General features: G+C 51.0%; 8 protein-coding genes across 8 annotated transcripts; 5 read left to right on the forward strand and 3 right to left on the reverse strand.

Annotated features, from left to right (window-relative positions):
* Positions 1-365: 365 nt before the first annotated feature.
* N7447_009082 (oxysterol-binding protein related protein OSH3) lies at positions 366-3287 on the forward strand (the record flags this gene model as incomplete). Its single annotated transcript, XM_057233344.1, has 2 exons — positions 366-401; positions 447-3287. The coding sequence occupies 2 exons, from the start codon at positions 366-368 to the stop codon at positions 3285-3287; spliced, it is 2877 nt and encodes a 958-aa protein (XP_057082886.1).
* Positions 3288-3822: 535 nt separating this feature from the next.
* Positions 3823-5418, reverse strand: N7447_009083 (IFRD domain-containing protein; the record flags this gene model as incomplete). Its single annotated transcript, XM_057233345.1, has 2 exons — positions 3823-5071; positions 5228-5418. 2 exons carry the CDS (start codon positions 5416-5418, stop codon positions 3823-3825), a joined length of 1440 nt encoding a protein of 479 aa, XP_057082887.1.
* Positions 5419-6125: 707 nt separating this feature from the next.
* N7447_009084 (exosome non-catalytic core subunit RRP4) lies at positions 6126-7384 on the reverse strand (the record flags this gene model as incomplete). Its single annotated transcript, XM_057233346.1, has 2 exons — positions 6126-7092; positions 7173-7384. 2 exons carry the CDS (start codon positions 7382-7384, stop codon positions 6126-6128), a joined length of 1179 nt encoding a protein of 392 aa, XP_057082888.1.
* A 309-nt stretch (positions 7385-7693) lies between these two features.
* On the reverse strand, positions 7694-8809 carry N7447_009085 (uncharacterized protein; the record flags this gene model as incomplete). Its single annotated transcript, XM_057233347.1, has 3 exons — positions 7694-8483; positions 8540-8656; positions 8712-8809. 3 exons carry the CDS (start codon positions 8807-8809, stop codon positions 7694-7696), a joined length of 1005 nt encoding a protein of 334 aa, XP_057082889.1.
* Positions 8810-9019: 210 nt separating this feature from the next.
* On the forward strand, positions 9020-10132 carry N7447_009086 (putative RNA binding protein Rnp24; the record flags this gene model as incomplete). Its single annotated transcript, XM_057233348.1, has 1 exon — positions 9020-10132. The coding sequence occupies one exon, from the start codon at positions 9020-9022 to the stop codon at positions 10130-10132; it is 1113 nt and encodes a 370-aa protein (XP_057082890.1).
* Positions 10133-10997: 865 nt separating this feature from the next.
* N7447_009087 (uncharacterized protein) lies at positions 10998-12949 on the forward strand (the record flags this gene model as incomplete). The annotated part of the gene is made up of 2 exons (XM_057233349.1): positions 10998-11611; positions 11668-12949. The coding sequence occupies 2 exons, from the start codon at positions 10998-11000 to the stop codon at positions 12947-12949; spliced, it is 1896 nt and encodes a 631-aa protein (XP_057082891.1).
* A 727-nt stretch (positions 12950-13676) lies between these two features.
* Positions 13677-16408, forward strand: N7447_009088 (ZZ type zinc finger domain protein; the record flags this gene model as incomplete). The annotated part of the gene is made up of 4 exons (XM_057233350.1): positions 13677-13808; positions 13981-14857; positions 14910-15121; positions 15176-16408. 4 exons carry the CDS (start codon positions 13677-13679, stop codon positions 16406-16408), a joined length of 2454 nt encoding a protein of 817 aa, XP_057082892.1.
* A 612-nt stretch (positions 16409-17020) lies between these two features.
* N7447_009089 (serum paraoxonase/arylesterase family protein) lies at positions 17021-18328 on the forward strand (the record flags this gene model as incomplete). The annotated part of the gene is made up of 2 exons (XM_057233351.1): positions 17021-17329; positions 17390-18328. 2 exons carry the CDS (start codon positions 17021-17023, stop codon positions 18326-18328), a joined length of 1248 nt encoding a protein of 415 aa, XP_057082893.1.
* Between the last annotated feature and the right edge of the window lie 287 nt (positions 18329-18615).

An 18615-nucleotide genomic window follows, 5' to 3' on the forward strand; every position in this document is an offset into this window, starting at 1 on the left:
GAGTTTCCATTATTTTTTTAATTTGATACACCTTTGGCGTCGGACATGTAACCATTATCAAAATGAATTTCAAAGCAATTTGCGGAGTTACCTAGAGATTGTATAGGCTGAAAGAGAAAGACATGGAGATTTACCATGTGAACTCCTCGGCTCGGCTTCACCTTTGTTCCACTTTCGCCCCTCTACATATTTCCTTGTTATTTCCCGGTATCTCCTAGTTCCTTGTTTAATTAAATCTCCAAATTCGCGAATGTTCCTGTGACATCAGTGTGTATAGTGTGGCTTGTCCCCCGCATCGCCACATTCAGCCGCACTCGGACCGCGACGGACACATTGCGGTTCTTACAAACACTCACCGTGCAATTATGGCGGCCATGGAAGAGTTGGAGATTCACAGCAAGGTAGGGATTGTTACCAAAAGACTTGATCTCAACTGATATCTTTAGTCTTACTTTGTACGTTGGATCAATGTCAGCGCCAACCACACCATCTCTTGGAGTATTCAACCACACAAGAAGTCTGTCAACTTTGGCATCTTCAAACACCCAGGCCAATCCTCTGCTCTGAGCTCCCATATTCCTGCATCTGATTCCCAGAGCACCGATTCCACCGAGAACCTCCCCGCAACCGCGACGACTGCCGGCGCTCGGCAACAACAATCTGCCGTTATCGAGAAACTGACGGGAATTGGACTCAAAATAATTAAATGGACCGGCAAGTGTGAGGCAGATAAGATTACACAGGGGACCTATGATGTGCCACTCGGCGAAGGGGGCAACTATGCGCTCGTCTTCGATAACACTTTCTCCAAACAAATCTCCAAGACCTTGACACTTGTCCTCCTCACCTATCCGACTGGCCTTCAGCCACATAGCTCTGCATCGATAGCCGCCTCACGCTCTCAGCCAGGGGCCTCAACCGAGTCGCTGCCGCAGCCCAAGACCCGCCGACGAGGCAACAGTCGGGCCACACTCAATTCGCAGCACGTCGACTCGTCGAACTTAAATGTCCACACAGGACTACTGCAGAAGCGGCGACGAAAGCGTCACCAGGGCTGGGCACGTCGGTACTTTTCGCTGGACTTTACCTCGTCCACGTTGTCATATTATCATGACCGCAACTCGTCCGCACTCCGAGGCGCGATTCCGCTCTCGCTAGCAGCCGTTGCGACCAACGAAAAGTCTCGTGAGATCTCTATTGATTCCGGTACTGAGATCTGGCATCTGCGTGCTAGTAACGAGCATGAATTCGGTGCGTGGAAGAGTGCGCTGGAGAGAGCTTCCTCCAAGGAAGCTTCCAAGGACAAGAACCTAGCTGCCCCCCCGGAGCTACGGCTTTACGCACCAACGCAGCCCTCCCCGGCGGAGGAGAGTGAATGGACCCGTGTTGAGAGCCTCGTAAGTCATATTTCCGGATCGCGAGATGCGATACGCCGGCTTGCCAAGGATACAGACCCCAAGTATCTTGCATCACCGCTCCCAACTTCTATCGACCGGCCTCGCTCGCGTGGCCGTTCCCCTAGCCCCCAGCGCAGTACCCACGAGGCTGCCCCCGGTGAGGCAGAGGCCAAGCGGTCGTTCTGGAAGCGCAAGACAAGTGGTCAGTCGCTTGGTGCTGGCAAGCGACTACCAGCCATGACCACAAACCCCAGTTCCTCACAGCTTGTGGTGCCTGCTATTGATGGCAAGGGGAAGCCTGCCAGTATCACCAGTCACACAGACAGCATGGATGAGATCCATGACCATCTGATGGCGGTACTGCGCGATCTTGACCATGCGGTCTCTGAGTTCTCCACGCTGATTACAGAGAGCAAGGAACGGCGGCACCCACCTCAGCCAGCTATGGTTCCCCGGCGGAGCATGGAGTCTGACATATCGCAAGAATTCTTTGACGCAACAGATGGAGGTGGTGACAAATCTCCCCTCCTGACCATCCGTGACAGCGACGACGAAGGACCCGAAGAGGATAGACCCGCCTCTGCTACCGAGGAAGTCGAGGACGACGCCCCCTCTGACAGCGACGGTGAATCTGACGCGGCAGCCATTCGCCAGGAAAGCAGCAGCACATCGGGCTTATTCCCAGTCAAAACCAAATCGTTGATCCCGCTGCCCCTAGACCCCGTAAAACGTCGCGCGAACATCCTTGCCCCAACAGTCATGCCACCAAGCTTGATTGGGTTCCTACGCAAGAACGTCGGAAAGGACTTGTCCACGATCTCGATGCCCGTGTCCGCAAACGAGCCCTTGTCTCTCCTACAACGCGCCGCCGAGGTCCTAGAGTACTCAACTCTACTTGACCGCGCCACCCAATCCACAGACCCCGTTGAGCGGCTGATGTACGTAACCGCCTTCGCAGTATCCTCGCTCTCGAGCAACCGCGTCCGCGAGCGCTCCATCCGCAAACCATTCAATCCAATGCTAGGCGAGACCTACGAGCTCGTCCGTGAAGACCGTGGCTTCCGCTTCATCGCAGAGAAAGTCTCACACCGACCTGTTCAACTAGCCTACCAAGCTGACAGCAAAGAATGGAGCCTCTCGCAGTCCCCGATGCCCAGCCAGAAATTCTGGGGCAAATCCGCCGAGATCACAACCGAAGGCCGCGTCCGCATCACCCTACACAGCACCGGTGACCGCTACAGCTGGACGCCCGCAACATCCTTCTTACGAAATATCATTGCCGGCGAGAAATACGTGGAGCCCGTCGGTGAGCTAGCCGTCACAAACGAGTCCTCTGGCCACCGCTCCATCTCAACCTTCAAAGCCGGCGGCATGTTCTCAGGCCGCAGCGAGGAAGTATCCACCCGCGCCGTTGACGCAAACAGCAACCCCTTACCCCTCGGATTATCTGGCTCCTGGCCCTCCTCGCTGACTCTCACCCGCGATGGTAACCCCACCGGTAACACTATCTGGAGCGCCGGGTCGCTCGTCCCCTCCGCGCCAAAGCACTACGGTCTCACGTCCTTTGCGGCCACGCTGAATGAAATCACCCCGATTGAGGATAAGCATTTGCCTGTCACGGACTCACGTCTGCGTCCTGACCAGCGCGCGCTAGAAAACGGTGACCTCGACCACGCGGAGGAGGTTAAGGTGCAACTTGAAGAGGGACAGCGTGCGCGCAGGCGCGAGATGGAAAATGCTGGGGAGAGTTGGATTCCACGCTGGTTTACGCGGGTTAGTGATGACGCTGACGGGGAGGTTGCTTGGCGGCTTAAGGGTGGAAAGGATGGGTATTGGGATGAGAGGGCTAGGGGGAGCTGGTCTAATGTTGTGCCCGTGTTTGAGGATTAGAGGGTCAGACTGGTTGGTGTTAATTGGCCTTTTTTTGGTTGTGCTGGTTGTTCTGTTGGACATGCAAGACCAAGATTATAAAGGCGAGATGGGGCTTCAGTCTGCGGGCGAGGTGTTTTGGGCAGGACCTTCTTCACTCTATATAAAGATAAATATTGACATTCTTCTTCCTTAAATCTATTGTCTTGAATGGTGTATTGCACATCATAATGCTTAATGTCATTCCATTAGGCACAAAGTTTAAGTATTGAATCATGAGAAACAAGTCAAGTAGATAAGAGACAAAATCAAAACAGCAGAAAAGTAGAGCAGCAGAGAAACAGATATGCAGAGAAACATCGAAGAAAAGAAACTAAAAACAAAGCTCATAACCCAAGGCTTATGCGAAACCGAAATCCTCCATGTGGCATAAAACCCTAAGCCGTCGTATCCCATTTCAATAATTGAAAGACCGAAAATGAAAGCATGTGATTCCTCCTTTGATTCATCATTCGATTGCTGAACCATCACCGATGCGAGCATGGAATGTACTAGTTTACTCCTCATCATCGGATTGATGAGTAGTCCAGCGACGCGAGTTACGCAGCTTGGCTGCCTTGCGCGCACTCTGTCGGTCCACCGAGCCGTGACCCTGGTTTGTCATGCGCATCATAACAGGAAGACTGTTGAGAACGGATCGGTTACCCTGGAAATAGTGTTCGGAAAAGCCACCCTGCAAGATGCGGCGCAGAGCATTGAGTCGCAACCATTTCCACCAGCGATCGATAGTCATAACTCCGTGGCGGCCGATCTTGACAGTGAGGGTGCTGCCGTAGTGGCGGTTGGTGTTCTGGTCAATGGCGGTGTTGTAGCGAGGACCGCGGCGTGGATTCTCGACGGTAGTGAGGATGGAGGCGAAGTTGCTGTGAAGAGACTTCTTGTCGCGCTTGCTGATCTGCTTACCGTGGATAGTAGCCAGCTTCTGAAGTTGGCTCTCCAGCTCGGGAGTGTTGTGGTAAGCGTTGTATCGTTTTACGAGCTTGGGACCGGATGTGGCGTCGTGCTCGTGCTCGTCGCTGTCCTCGTCTGAATCTGCGCTTTCTTCATCTTCTTCTTCCTCTTCGGGGGTGTAACTCTTCTCATAGAGCAGGGCAATGTTCTCGCCTGCTGCGATCTGCACATTGGAATCAGAGCTGTCGAGTTGGTCCATGAATATTTGGACTGCTTCTTCGCTTTCTTCTTCGAAATCATCCATTTCGGTAGCGAGGAATCCCCATTGCTGGAGCGCGGCGGTCACAATGGTGGGGTCATCTGTGGCATCGATGGATTGGCCATCGGACGCAATGATGTCCAGGAGGAAACCCATTTGCTCAAGGATGCCATCTTCGCCGGCACCTCCGAAGATAGTGCATGCCCCGAGGCAGTGAATAGCGGCTGTCTTGACAAGAGGGGAGGTGGAGTCACGGACGGTGCGGGTGAGCAAGGGTTCGGTGTTTTCGTAGACGGTGTTGTCGAAGGCTGAGATGACAAGCAACTCGATAGCGCGCAAGCCAAGTGTTGCTTCGCGCACACTGACCTCGGTGCGGACGCTTCGCTCAAATGCCGCCAGTAGGTCTGGAACAACGCCATGAATTTCTTCCACTGTATAGTGATATTTGGTCAGGCGGCAGAATGCTTGCAGGGCCTCTTCGCGACCTTGAACACTGCTGCGCTTGCGATCGAGAATTTCTTGAATGCGCTGGCTGAGATCATGCTCCCAATCGGGATTATCTTGTTCGGGGTTCTCATCGTCAAATGATCCGATACTGTCCCAATTTGGTTAGTGCCTTTATAAAACTTGCCGACATCATTGGTGACATCATCCCGCCACGAGAGTGGGGACCATGTGAAGATACAAGAAAAAAAACTTAGAAGGGGGAAAAAAAAAGACAGCAAAGTGCAAGGGGTTATATATTACTTACCTCATAGATGTTTCATCAGAGAGGAATCCCGAGTCCTCATCATCCGAAGGAGCTCTGCTTGCATTACGAGAGCCCTGGCGCGAGACCGGCTTCGAACTGGCGGGGGAGTTGGTGCGGGACGCTTCACGGGAAGCTGCCTTGCGCGAGACAGTCTTACCGCTCTCCAGGACCTGGCGACGTAGATCGGGCATTTTGCAGTAGAGAAGAAAAGAAAAAAGATGTAGAGTAACCCAGTGGGGAGTAGAAATCAAGAAAAAGGGTTAACCTATGGGTACTGGACAATAGTCGAAAATTAGAAGAGTAAGAAGTAAGTAATTGGGCATGTTCTCAAAGATTCGAGTACAGTGAAAGAAAGAAGAGAAGAGAAGAACAGAAAGAATAAAAGAACAATAGACCCTTGACGCGTGACTGCGTATGTAAGCCTATCAGATGTCCAGGTGCCTTTTGTTCAGACTTTCCACCAATCAAATATCTATTGATGTCTATCAGATTTTTATTCGGATTTGTATTGCTATTGTTCAGGACAATGTTCTAGCCATTTCTCTTTCCGGCATTCACCAAGGATCCTATACTGTCAACTCACATGTTTCTTACAAAATACAGCTACCTGGTTGGTCAAATATGATCCCTGATTATTGGCTTATATAGGTCCACTTATGACAGAGGCTTCCACTTCCAAGGTTCTGAAGCCATAAAAGACACCATCTTTGATACTATATAAGACTGAATCCCACCATCTACTTACTTTAGAGTAGAAGAGACATTCAAATAGTGAATCACGATGATCAAGAAGCTTCAGATAGTTTGGACATGGACTTTGACATTACGCTTGCTAAGTGTTCCCTTGTGTCTTTGTTTGAGGGGTATCATTATCATACATCCGAGTAGTTGGAGCCGGTTACAGCTGCTGCTTCACCAACTCGAGGATCTGCTGAGCCTTGGCGCCCTCCAGATACTCACGACCTTCCTGTCGCCATTCGTCTTCCTCGTCTTCATCGTCCCCAATCTCCAGATCCACCTCCAGACTAGCATTGTAAGCACCCATGACCGTCTCTTCGTCCACGCGTACTCCGCTCTGTACCAAAACTCGAATACACTGTGCCAACCGCGCAATCTCGCGACGGGTCTGTGGGGGGATATCGTCGTTCTGACTAGAGTAGATCGAACTCGACACCATCTCTTCCATGCGCGTGATGGAAACATTCTCCGTAGTTGAGGACGCGGCATCTCCCCCATCGGTATGCTTGGAGATATAGATGTACCCATTCACTCCAAGGATAATATTCACCTCACCACCACCATTGGCAGTGGGAACCGTCCACACCTGTCGACGAGACCGCACCACACCGCCAGTACCAGAACCTCCAGGAGCAGCCAAAGCGCTGCCTGAAGCCGAAGTCGCAGCCCCAACACCGCCCTTAACGCTAGAGCTAGACGCCCCGCTGCCTCCGGTTCCTGTAACCGCAAGGAACACGCCGTTGCGCAGCTTCCCGTACTTCAAGGACCGTGTGTGTAGTGACGCCGATCCATCCTGGTGCACGCTTTGTACTTCAGCAACTACAAGGTCGCCTTCACTGAAAAATGTTCGGATCTGGAGCTCGTCGGCGCTGGTCCGTCGACGCAGAATACCGCCGGGCAGGTTGATTGCGGAAAGAGGAAGCTGGGCAAGTAGCGGCGCGGCGACATCGACCTTCCAGCGTCGTGATTGCACTTCGACAATGCGGCCAACGACGAGATCTCCAATCTCGGGGGTATAGCGGGCGCGCATAGGATGAACAGAGAGTAGCTTATTTGTCTTTTGAACTGTGCCAGCAACGGTGGCAATAATAGATGTCGAGAGCGGGTTCATATAGGTGCCGTGACCTCTGTAGATTGTTAGTGTTGAAAAAAAATGACGATACGAGCCCCGCGTTTTTTTCGCGCAGTCTTTTAAGGTTGCACCAACCTCATCCATTGCGGATCATCTGTGACCACTTCTCCAGGTGTGACAATTCCTGTGCCAATATTCGAGTTTCCTCGTAAACGGGGTCGCTTGTGAGGCCGAGAGATGCCAGTCATTTCGACGTCGTCCTCGGAGTCCATGGACATGGAGTCATCTGAGTCGACTTCATAGGGACGAGCATCTTCTACTACTGGAGGAAGAATAGTAATTGCCATTGCAAAGGATGTTGTCTGTGATTGATTGTGGTTGACTTCAAACTGGGAGTGGACAGCGTCCGAATGGGTTACCAGAAAGAAAATCCAGGTCACGTGATAGCTCCACTATAGTCATGGACTTTCAAAGATACAAAGAAAGTACACTGGAATTGGAGTTTCCTAAAATTTCTCAGTCTACATGTTCATATGACTATAGTTTCAAATTCAACAATGTTAATGATCCGTCATATCATTTGAAGCCAGTAAATCAAGCCAACGCCGGTATTAATACAAAACATGAAGTCCCTTATAGAGCAATGTTGGACCTGCTCAAGGCTTTTTGGCCACTTTGCTTGGGTTCGAAGTAGGCTCTTCCTTCTTCTTTTTGGACCGACTGCTACCACCCTTGGGTCTATAGCCAGTGTCCTCTTCGCGCTTGCGCTTGTTCTTGGGAGTAGGCTGGGCCTCTGTCCCGTCCTCATCATACATATCCTCATCTTTGCGCTGAGCCGGCGCTCGCTTGGAAGATCGTTGATTGGAAGGGCGTGATGCAGACTTTTCAGAAGCAATCTCATTATCTTGGAGAGTCTGGGGTTGGTTGCGACGCAGCCAATTGTACACCGACGCGGGATTCCGCATAGAAAGATCACGCTCACGTTCCGCAAACGTGGGACGATCTGGAATGCGTGCAAGCTGCGTAGCAGCTGCCTCATCACCTAGCTTAGCGTCCAGAGCAAGATAGTATTCAGTCTCGTGCTCGGGCGTAAAGTATCCAAGTTGACGTTCACAATCATTGTCGGGCTTCTTTTCAACAGTGTCTGGAGTGATGTGATGGGTCTGTGACATGGAGCTATACTGCTGGGCTGGTGCAAATGCCTTGTTTCGTTTGATGTTATCTTCAATCATACGATAAGCACCTGTGTCAATGTTACCAGCAGCCAAGCCAGCTTTGGCTTCCTTCCATGCTTGTTTTGCCAGTGTTGCATCGTTGATCAAAGGTACAATTTCTTGCTCGGGAGTTGGTAGCAAGGGAGGGTCGGTTGGCATGCTCAGATCAAATCGCACGTCGGGGGAAACATGTAGGCTTTCGTTGAACTCGAGGAGAACTTCCAGCAATTGACTAGCAACGAGGAATTAGCATCCATTCATACAAGGGGTGGTTTGTAAGTCCCATACTCATTTTGCTCCTGAATGCGCTTGGATAGGTCCTCTATGCGCAATTCTTCCCGGATCAAACTCTCATTCTCCCGAGTTCCTAGTTCAAATTTGACTTTCAGCTTGGCATATTTCTTCCTGGAGAGAAAAGAGAGTCAGCGTTGTCCCATGGGCTACTTGTGAGGACTCGTACTTGAAGGACCGGACTGATTGCTTTGTAGGAGCCGGTACAGAAGGCGGTGCATTTGGCAAACTCTCGGCGGTAAAACGGGTTTCGTTTGGTTCTGCCATGGTGTTATGGCGGGAAGAAGTTCAGAAGAGATGAAGGGGGATGTGGTCACCCTGCGCGTTCGCGCCAAGAAGCGGATCCCGGCTGCGTGGGAGGCGGGTCCTGGCCGCCGTAAAAAAAAATTAAATTATTGACTGATTTCCTGTGACAATCTCAGACTCCTGATTGACTACTGTTTTAGTGGTCATCACACCGTTTACACCTCTCGCACCATGTCGGAAATCACGGAAGTTAGTCAAAAGAAGCGCAAGCTGCAGGACGGCCCTGAGATTGAAATCGATGTCTCTGCACCGGAGCCAGTCTCAAAAAAGGCACTGCGCAAAGCGAAGAAGAGCAAGGGAGACGATGAGGGAGATGACAAAAAGCCCAAGTCCAGCAAGTCCAACAAACCCGAATCGAAAGAAGCCGAAACAGATGGGAAGCGGTCCAAATATGGTATCTGGATTGGAAACCTATCTTTCACAGTGACCAGTGAAGAGCTGCGCATGTTCTTCACCGTCAACTCTGACATCCCCGAGTCAGCTATCACTCGAATTCATCTCCCCAAGGGTCCCGAAAGATTTGGAAGGACGCAGAACAAAGGCTTTGCTTACGTTGACTTCAAGGACAAGAAGTCCTTGCAAGAAGCAATTGGTCTAAGCGAGCAGCTCATGGCTGGCCGCCGCGTGCTCATCAAGGATGCAAACAGCTATGAAGGTCGCCCTGAGAAATCTGAGACCCAAGAGAATGCTGCAGCCAAGTCTGGCCACCCTCCCTCCAAGCGAGTATTTGTCGGCAACCTGAGCTTCGACGTGACCAAGGAAAACCTCGAGGAAAACTTCGCCAAATGCGGGACTGTTACCAACGTGCATATGGCGACTTTCCAAGATACAGGAAAATGCAAGGGTTATGCGTGGGTGGAGTTTGAAGAACTCGCTGCCGCAGAAGCAGCGGTCAGAGGATTCATGTTGATCAAGGAGGATGATGGGGAAGAGGATTCCTCCGACAGTGATTCCGATTCCGACTCGGCATCTGAGAAGAAGAAGAAGTCGAAGAAGCTTAAGCCCCGGATGCAAAGAATTTGGGTGAACCAGCTCATGGGTCGCCGTATGCGAATGGAGTTTGCCGAAGAAGCGTCTGTACGATACAAGAAGCGCTTTGGAAAAGATGCTGAGAAGAAGGATGAATCCGCCATCACCGAAGTCGATGGCGAATCACGAGAAAGACCCCGATACAACAAGAAGAGGCATGACCCCATCGATGAGTCTCGCTACTCCAAGGAAACCGTCCAGAAGCTCAGTGGTGCCATCGTCGAGGCCCAGGGTCAGAAGACCACTTTTGACTAAGTTATTCACCTGCGATTCGTGGAGTATCATCTGCGGTCTTTCTACAGGACCATTCAATCATCTCACGCACAATGTATCAGTGAAATTCTGATACCTGTCAATGATCTGCCTGCAACCGAGGTGGCATTGGGATCAAACTCCGACCGTGGTCTACCCTGTGGCTCAAGCGGGACCTTTGGGTCATAATTTTCAATATTTGTACGATCTCTCAGATATCCATGATCATCAAGTCCACTACTCGGTGGCACAGCTTGCAGTGGAATGCGCAAGAAAATGCATGTATACTTCCGGATATCACAACATCCGGCCTGCATACTAGGGCGCAACCTCGAATTTACCGAAATCAAGCAAAATTTGAACACAATCTCAATATTTTACATAAAATCCTATAGTTGTCAGTATTTTAGTTCGCCAGATACTAACCAAATCAAGTAACCTTGGAAAACAAAATCTAGACCCAATTCGTGGCAGAAACACCCTCACCGCCTGAGCTAAGCCCGATCAGGCCTGACGTCTCTCGCGATGTCATGCCCTTCCTCTGAACTCGAATCTCTCTGTGCTTCTCATCTCCCTTGGGCTGCATCTCCTTTCTTCTTTCCCCTTACTCTTTCTCTTCTTTCTCTTCACTTCGCTTGGTCTTCTTGCACAAGGTGCCTTTTTCTTTCTTCTAGCCAATCTTAGTATTTTGATCTTTCTTGATCTCGTTTGCCATTTCACCGATTTATCGTCCTTCCAACGCCCACTACCCTCACCAGATTTCGTACTCTGAGTCAACCCGGTCCCAACAACTATCTAGTCAATCGTGTGTCAACAGGGAACACATTTAAGCTATCCCCCCCAGTGATTAATCCCTTGTATGTCCAACATGGCTCCTCTTCGACGTCATATCGGGGCCAGCCGCAGAAAGAGACGGGAGGAAGATGGGGAGGAAGAGGGTTCAATAGCCGGGGACATAGCAGATGACTCCTTGAGTGAAGGCTCGGCCGACAGCCACCAAGAGGACGAAGATGCAGACGGAGAAGTCAGCGAAGAGAGCGAGGACGAAGTTTCTACGTTAGATAAGGCGGACAAGGTCAACAGTCGTGGAGTGGACAAATCTACACGGAACAGCTCTGCATCATCCGAAAAGCGAGGACTCAAGACAACGGTTTCGGATACAGAGGCAATGTTGAACGGCCTGAAGATCTCAGACGGTGCGGGCGACGCTGCGGAAGTTCATTTCGACGATCTGAAGGAACAGCGGGATCCTCGCACCGGAAGAACGCCTTCTGCCCCTCCAACTGAACCAAATCGAAACAATTTGGCTTCTAGAAAGCGCCGCGAGAATGACAAGTATGTCAAGGAACGAGAGCAGAACCCAGCCTTCGTCCCCACTCGTGGCAGCTTTTTCCTGCATGACAAGCGATCCACCGACAACGGTCACCGGCTCAAGAGCAAGTCTCGTCCCTACGGCCTGATCGTAGATGGTAGCTCTCGCAGGTATGTTACATTTTTATTGCATCCCCCGAATCCTGTTTCTTAATAACATGATCCAGATCTTCCAAGCCCGATGCCAGCGGAGGTCAGTGGGCACACGACCTCCACGACACTGTGGCTGGCGAGGATCGACCTGCAGCAAAACGCCCAACACCATCCGCGATCCCAAATCCTGGAGCACCCGTTCCCACCGCCCCGAGATCTTCCCCGCCAAACCGATCCTTCTCTAGCACGACGTTGGTTGGGAATGTACCCGTCGTTGTTTCATTGCCCGGCATGGCCAATCCCGTTCATTTTTCTTCCGTACCCAAGAGACTTCACACCCGGCTACCTCAACATCGCCCCCCCTTGCGGCGCGACAAACCGGTACGAATTTCTCTTCCCAGCCAGCCCCCCCGATACATATTCCCCTCGGTTGAACGTTCCTTTATCTTCATCCCCCGCGCGTTGCGGCCGAACCAAGTCTCACGCGGTCGAGGTGGTCGTGGTGGCGGCTGGTACAGTGGACGACGCCCCAGTTACTACCCCAACTCCTCTTACACGCCGAGCGTTGTCAGCCGCCGATCTTCGTTTGGCATGCCACCTTCTCAGGATGGGTGGCCATCACCTGCTGGGTCTGTCTACTCCAGACCCACAATTCCCCCCGACGCTAAGCCCGTTGTCCGCCTTCCCCCTCCACCTCGTCCGCCTGTAGGGATCCCACCATTTGGGCCTGCGATGGCCATGTCTCTTCCTCACCCGGCCTATCGTGAAAGCCGCCCCGCCCCAATCCCCATGCATCAACCTCGTCCTCAGAAGACCGTCTCTGTTGCGGACATTGAAAGTCCAGCGACTTTCCCGTTCGCTTTCAACCCACCCCAGCCCCAGCATGAGCAGCCCTTCCACCATCAAGTCCCTCTTCCAGTCCATGGCCCACCCAGCCAGCCTTCGGCCACTCCGCTCTCCCAGATTCCGGAGCGGGCGATTCACGCACCGCCCTTTCAACCTTACACTTACCCTCAGCCTGGCTTCTACCCTCCGAGTTATCCTTCAGGTGGCATCTACTATCCGCCATCGGGACCTGATTACGCGGGTTATAATGGACCCGTAGGCCCCGGGGCCTCTATGCCAAACTTCCCGGGCCAGCAAGCAGTACCCTATTCAGCTGGGGAGCCCCCTCAACCAGGTACTGTTGCTCATGAGTCTGGTGGCACCGTCTACTTTTACGATGCCAACCATATGTACGGAGGTCCCGGACCAGGGTCTGGGCCTGGGGGTGTGGTTGGCATGGGTGGGATGATGACACCGCCAGGCACAACCTTTTACTACCCTCACCAATCCGGTCAATATTACGGGCAGTGATAAATGATCTCATCCCTTTTTTTTCTTCTTTTGCCTTTTTTTTTGGATCCCACCCCCATTTTTTCAATTTCCACTAGTTCTCTCTTTGTTCTCAACTTTCTCTCAATTTTCCCTCGGTTTCCTTTCAGCTCCACGATCTACACGGGTCTTTTTTCACTTTGCTTTTTTTTCTTCTTTATAATCTGCATTCACACATTCTCTAGCCAATTTTTGCGTTGCCTAAAGTCTGTCTCATTTTGGCCCTGGGTTTGCATTTGAGCGTTTTCTTTTTTCCCCGCATAGGGGAATCACGTATTTGATTCTAGCCCCCTCAATCTCCTTCGAATACCGTTATCACTGCATGACATCATGTTTCGTGTCCTGTTTTCTATTTCATTCTTTTGTCCTTATAAGGCGTTTCGAGAATAAAAAAGCACTATAACAAGTACGGACAAAGTATACAAGTCTTGGCATATCCACGTCACATTAGTCATATCCGTAAACATTCACCGCCTTCCTGCTCAGTTCGCAAGCAGCTGACCGTTCTCTCCGCTTTTTCCCAGTTCGACTGCTCCTTGTACAACTCCCCTCTTATTTCCCTAGACTCTCTTCTGCTTCGTTTCTTCTCCATCATAAATCATCATCATTTTCTCTTCCAGCATTTCTTTCTTACTCGTAACTCAGTGCTCCTTTTATCTCCCATCTAGTACCTTATCTCAGTATCCACCCTTGGACTTTCACATCTACGATGGCAACCCCATCGACTGCTTCTCATTCGGGTCCAGATCATCTGGTTACTGTCAAAGTACTCTACAATGACAGTAACCGTCGCTTCAAGGTTCCTCTCAAGGAGCTGAAAGCCCAGGTGTTTCCCCAGATGGTAAGTCTCCACTCAGGCTCAAGCTCCGGATCTGTAGTCCGACCCCATTCCTTATCTTCGGCGATCATCAGATCAAGTTTTGAATCTTGCAAATATTTTATTCCAACCTTTAAAAACACAAGAATACGCATTGTTTTGTTTTTTACAAGCTGACTTAATTGTTTTGGTTTAGCTAAGAACACTCCTCGGCGTTCCGGCGGATGTCAACGTCATCCTTGAACGCTATTCCGACAGTGCTGGTTCTTACGTTCGCCTGGACTGTGACAACATCGCAGTCTACAAACAGCTCTACCGGGCTGCCAAGGCCAAGTCCAAGCTTCGTATCAAGGTTACTACTCTTACTTCCCCAAACACATCCGCGCCAACACCAGCACCATCAGAACCCACTGTGCCGATGGAGTCAACCAACCACACTCGTCACAGTTATCTCGAAACAGTCCTGAGCCCTCTGGCGCCTCCCAATACTGTCCCCCTCATCGACTCGACCCAAGTTCCTCATCCCACCGGTGAGAAACAGCTACCTCTCGGTCAACCTCGCTACCGCCCCTTCGAGATGGACCAAGAAAAGCATCAGTTCCCGGTCATCTCTCACGCCTCGTCCAACGGGATGTTCTGCATTGACTGCAATAACTGTGGTCGATCTATTGCAAATGCGCATTATCACTGCAGCATTTGCGAGAATGGGGACTATGACTTGTGCCTACAATGTGTCGGTGCTGGCGCATCTTGCCGCGGCGAAGGTCACTGGTTGATCAAGAGAACCGTCAAGGATGGTGTTGTCACAAACAGTACTACTGAGACTATTGCTCCCCGTGATCAATCAGCGCTGGAGCTCAACCCCGTCCTGTCTACTCCGATCCAGCACGAGGTGATCACCAAGCCTGTGGTCCACGTCCCTGAGCCAGTCCAAGAGTCAGTCCAAGAGTCAGTCCAAGAGTCGACCCCAGTGTCAATTCCAGAGTCGATCCCAGAGCCAGTGGCCCCATCAGCTCGTTTGGATCCAGCCGTTCAGGGTGATGACAAGCCAATGTGCAATGGATGCTGTCGTGGTAAGTTTTCTCTTCATTTCCCTTCTCTCTTCTCTTTACTCACAACACACAGAAGCCGACGAAAGCAACCTCGTCCGCTGCAATGACTGCGAGGACTATGATCTTTGCCTTCGCTGCCTCCTCCGAAATAAGCATGGCCACCACCCTGGCCACACCTTCCACCTTGGATCTGATCGGAACTTCTGTTTGAAGAATCTGATCACTTCTCGCTGCCTTCCCGGTCGGCAGTTCCGACACGCCGCTGTCTGTGACGGCTGTGACAAGGTATTTACTCTCCCATTCAGCTCATTTGGGAGGCACTCAGCTAATTTTTGCTAGCGCATCGTTGGTGTTCGTCACAAGTGCTTGGCCTGCCCCGATTGGGATTTCTGCCCCGATTGCATCTTGACTGCTCCTCAGAACCACCCAGGTCATCGGTTCGTTCAGGTTTACGAAACTATTGGTGAACCCGCTCGTGAGCATGAAATCCACTATGGCATCTTCTGCGATGGTCCTCTGTGCAAGAACAAGCCTGCCCAGAGTTACATCAACGGAGTTCGCTACAAGTGCGCTGTCTGTGATGACACCGACTTCTGTGCGAGCTGCGAGGCCCTTCCGACAGATCACCACAACCGCACTCATCCGATGGTCAAGTTCAACACTCCGGTCCGCAATGTGACCGTGAGCACCCTGGGTGACGATGGCTCGAGTGAAACGGTTGCCCTAGGTGACCAGCTTCATACCTCCACTCGGCCCATCGAACAGACCGAGCTTGCGGGGCGGGAACCCGTTGAGATAGATGCTAGCAAACCCGTGGGGAAAGTCGAGCCTGAGCCATTCGTGAGCAAGCCCACTCCCGAGGCCGAGGCGGATAGCTCTGATTTGTCGGACTACAAGGCATTCTTTATCCGTGACACTGTCACTGACGGTACAAAGATGGCCCCAAACACCATGTTCCGCCAGACCTGGACTCTCTATAACCCCGGTCCTGCAGCATGGCCCATTGGTTGTGATGTTCGCTTTGTCGGTGGAGACAAGATGTTCAATGTCGATGTCTGCCACCCATCTAGCGTCGAATCTATTCGCTCAGCCATGGAAAGCAACAAATTGTCTGCCCCTGTAGAGCGAGGTGAGAGTGCTGACTTTACTGTCAACCTTCGCACTCCTAGCCACGAAGGCCCTGCTATTTCCTACTGGCGTCTGAAACTCCCTAATGGTGTGGCCATCGGTCACCGTCTGTGGTGTGATGTCGAGGTGCAGACCGCTTCTCTGGAAGAAGCTGGCACTAGCGAGACATACCCTGCCGTGTCTGAAATTGCCGGCAGTGGCATGATCTTCCCCAAGCTGGAGAAGGAATCTCCGGAGTCAAGCACTCATCAAGCCGAGGCTCCTGCCCCTCAAGCACCGACCTTGTCGAATTCTTCAGAAGTGGATGTTCTAGAGGATGTCGAAAGTCTGACCCTGGACGACGCCTCTACTGACGCCGACACTGGTTTCCTGACTGATGAAGAATATGATGTTCTTGACGCCAGTGATCAGGAATATCTTGACGCCAAGCAGTCCGCAAACTGAGAAATGTTTGGGGAAAATCATCACGACACGATATGGGATTGGGAAATTGCACAAGTGCACTCTTTTATTTTATTTATTTTTTTTCTTTCGGACTTTGCCGCAAAGGTCTATGTCACTCCAGGCATGACTAGACTTAATGAGAGTTATTTTTTTTGGCCTATGAAAACAGACAAAGAAGAGAAACAAAAAAAAGAGTCTGCATCATTCATTTTTTTTGCCTTGGATAGTTTACCAAATGCAGTTGCTGTTTGCGGTTGTTCATTGTAGTTTACTCTTAGCCTCTCCCCGAGGTCCTTATAACACCGCACTAATCCCATTTAGGTATCTCGAGGTCATATAAGCTTAAATATAACCATGGAAATCCTTCAGGCTTTTTTCCCTTGTTCATACTTCATCCATTGAAGTATATACCCTATGTGGAATATGTTGACTTTCAATTCGAAAATATAAATGTTGCAGATCTCTTGATACCGAGGATATTCCCGAGGTCCAACATTTAGTGTGAGGGGCACTGGATATCCATAAATATAGACTTTTTCTTTTTTTCACATATTTTGTTCCATAGTAGATTCATTCGCAATAAATCTGGGAAATTGCAATCTGCTTCTGAATATGGGATTCGGCACCGTGTCCACCCTCGGCCTCGTCGCTCTGGTCGCCTTTTTCGCGGGCCCAATAAGCCATTTCATGCAAATTGCAGGAGTCTTTCTCACTCCCAACTCGACAGTGCTAGGCGAAGGCCAGGGCCCAATCTACATCGAAGATACCATCCACTGCGAGGATGTGCACCACTACCGCCCGGCGAACCTGCTGTTCACTGCCTGCGAGGACAACAAGAGCACACGGTTTAGCTGGTTCCCGCCGATAGGCAACTTGCTACCACTCACGACCCAAGGCTCTATCCATGTCGTGAATCCCAAGGTGAGTTTGTTCTGGGGATATCGAAAAAGAGAAAATCAAAATAATTAACCCCTAACATAGACTATGAAATCAACTCGTCTGGCATTCGAGAACTTCCGAGGCCCCTTCCTGACACATGGAATCGATGTCATTAGGGATCCCGAGCAGTCAGACGCAGTCTACATCTACGCCGTCAACCATTTGCCTAATCTGGCATACTTTGAAGCCGGCGAGCCCAAAGGCGTCCCCAAATCCCAGTCTCAGATTGAGCTCTTCCACTACATCCTAAACTCCGATTCCATCCGTCATGTACGCTCAATCAACCACCCGCTCATCAAAACCCCCAACGACATCTACGCCATCAGCCCGGTCTCTTTCTACGTCACCAACGACCACTTCCACCGCGACGGGCCCATGCGGCTCATCGAGGCCGTCTGGCGCTCAGCCAAGTGGTCTAACATCATCCACGTGCAGATCGCCGATCTGACAAGCAAAGACGCTCCTATCGAAGCCTCCGTCGCACTGACAGGTCTATGGAATAACAATGGTCTTGGGCACGGCCGCACTGACAACGAAATCATTATTTCCAGCGCTATGGGTGGTGAGGTCTTCCTCGCAACCCGACACAAGTCGAACCACTCTATCTCCATCGATACCTCGGTCTCCGTTAGTGCTCTCGCGGATAACCCGTCCTATTACGATGATCCATACCGCACGGACTCCCATGATGCAAGCGGATATCTTGTGGCCGGTGTCTCGCATGCTATTCGCATGGTGGGTCATTCTAAGGATCCAAATGATGTGATTCCGATCCCAGTCCAGGTGTGGTATATGACTCTCAATTCGCATACTGGGGTCTGGGAGAAAAAGGTCCTGTTTGAGGATGATGGGTCCAGGATTAGCACTGCGAGTGCGGCGGTACTGGTGCCCATTCAGCCGAAGGCTGGCAAGAAGCTTGCATGGCTCTTTGTTACTGGGTTCATGTCGGAGAGTATGGTGGCTGTACAGGTTGAGCTGTAGATTAGAATTGTAAGTATTATATAGAACATAGAAGATAAATTTTTGGAAGGATTTGCAGAGAACAAACATGAGAGTTTGCTCTTTGCTCTAACTTTGTCTATAAATTCCCACTCCTCTCGCTATATCAGCTTTTGTATATTTCATCACCCACCATCTTTCCAACTCGGTAAGTCCCTTCCACCACTCCCTGGTAGTCATACTGATCCTCACTTCTCTACAGTCGAGATATCGGAATTGCCAATTCTGGCCCTGTGCGTGAGTTTACACTATACAAGGGGGATACTACA

The sequence above is a fragment of the Penicillium robsamsonii genome, assembly GCF_028829455.1.
Source record: "Penicillium robsamsonii strain IBT 29466 chromosome Unknown utg000005l_segment0_segment0, whole genome shotgun sequence".
Taxonomy (NCBI): Eukaryota; Fungi; Ascomycota; class Eurotiomycetes; order Eurotiales; family Aspergillaceae; genus Penicillium; species Penicillium robsamsonii.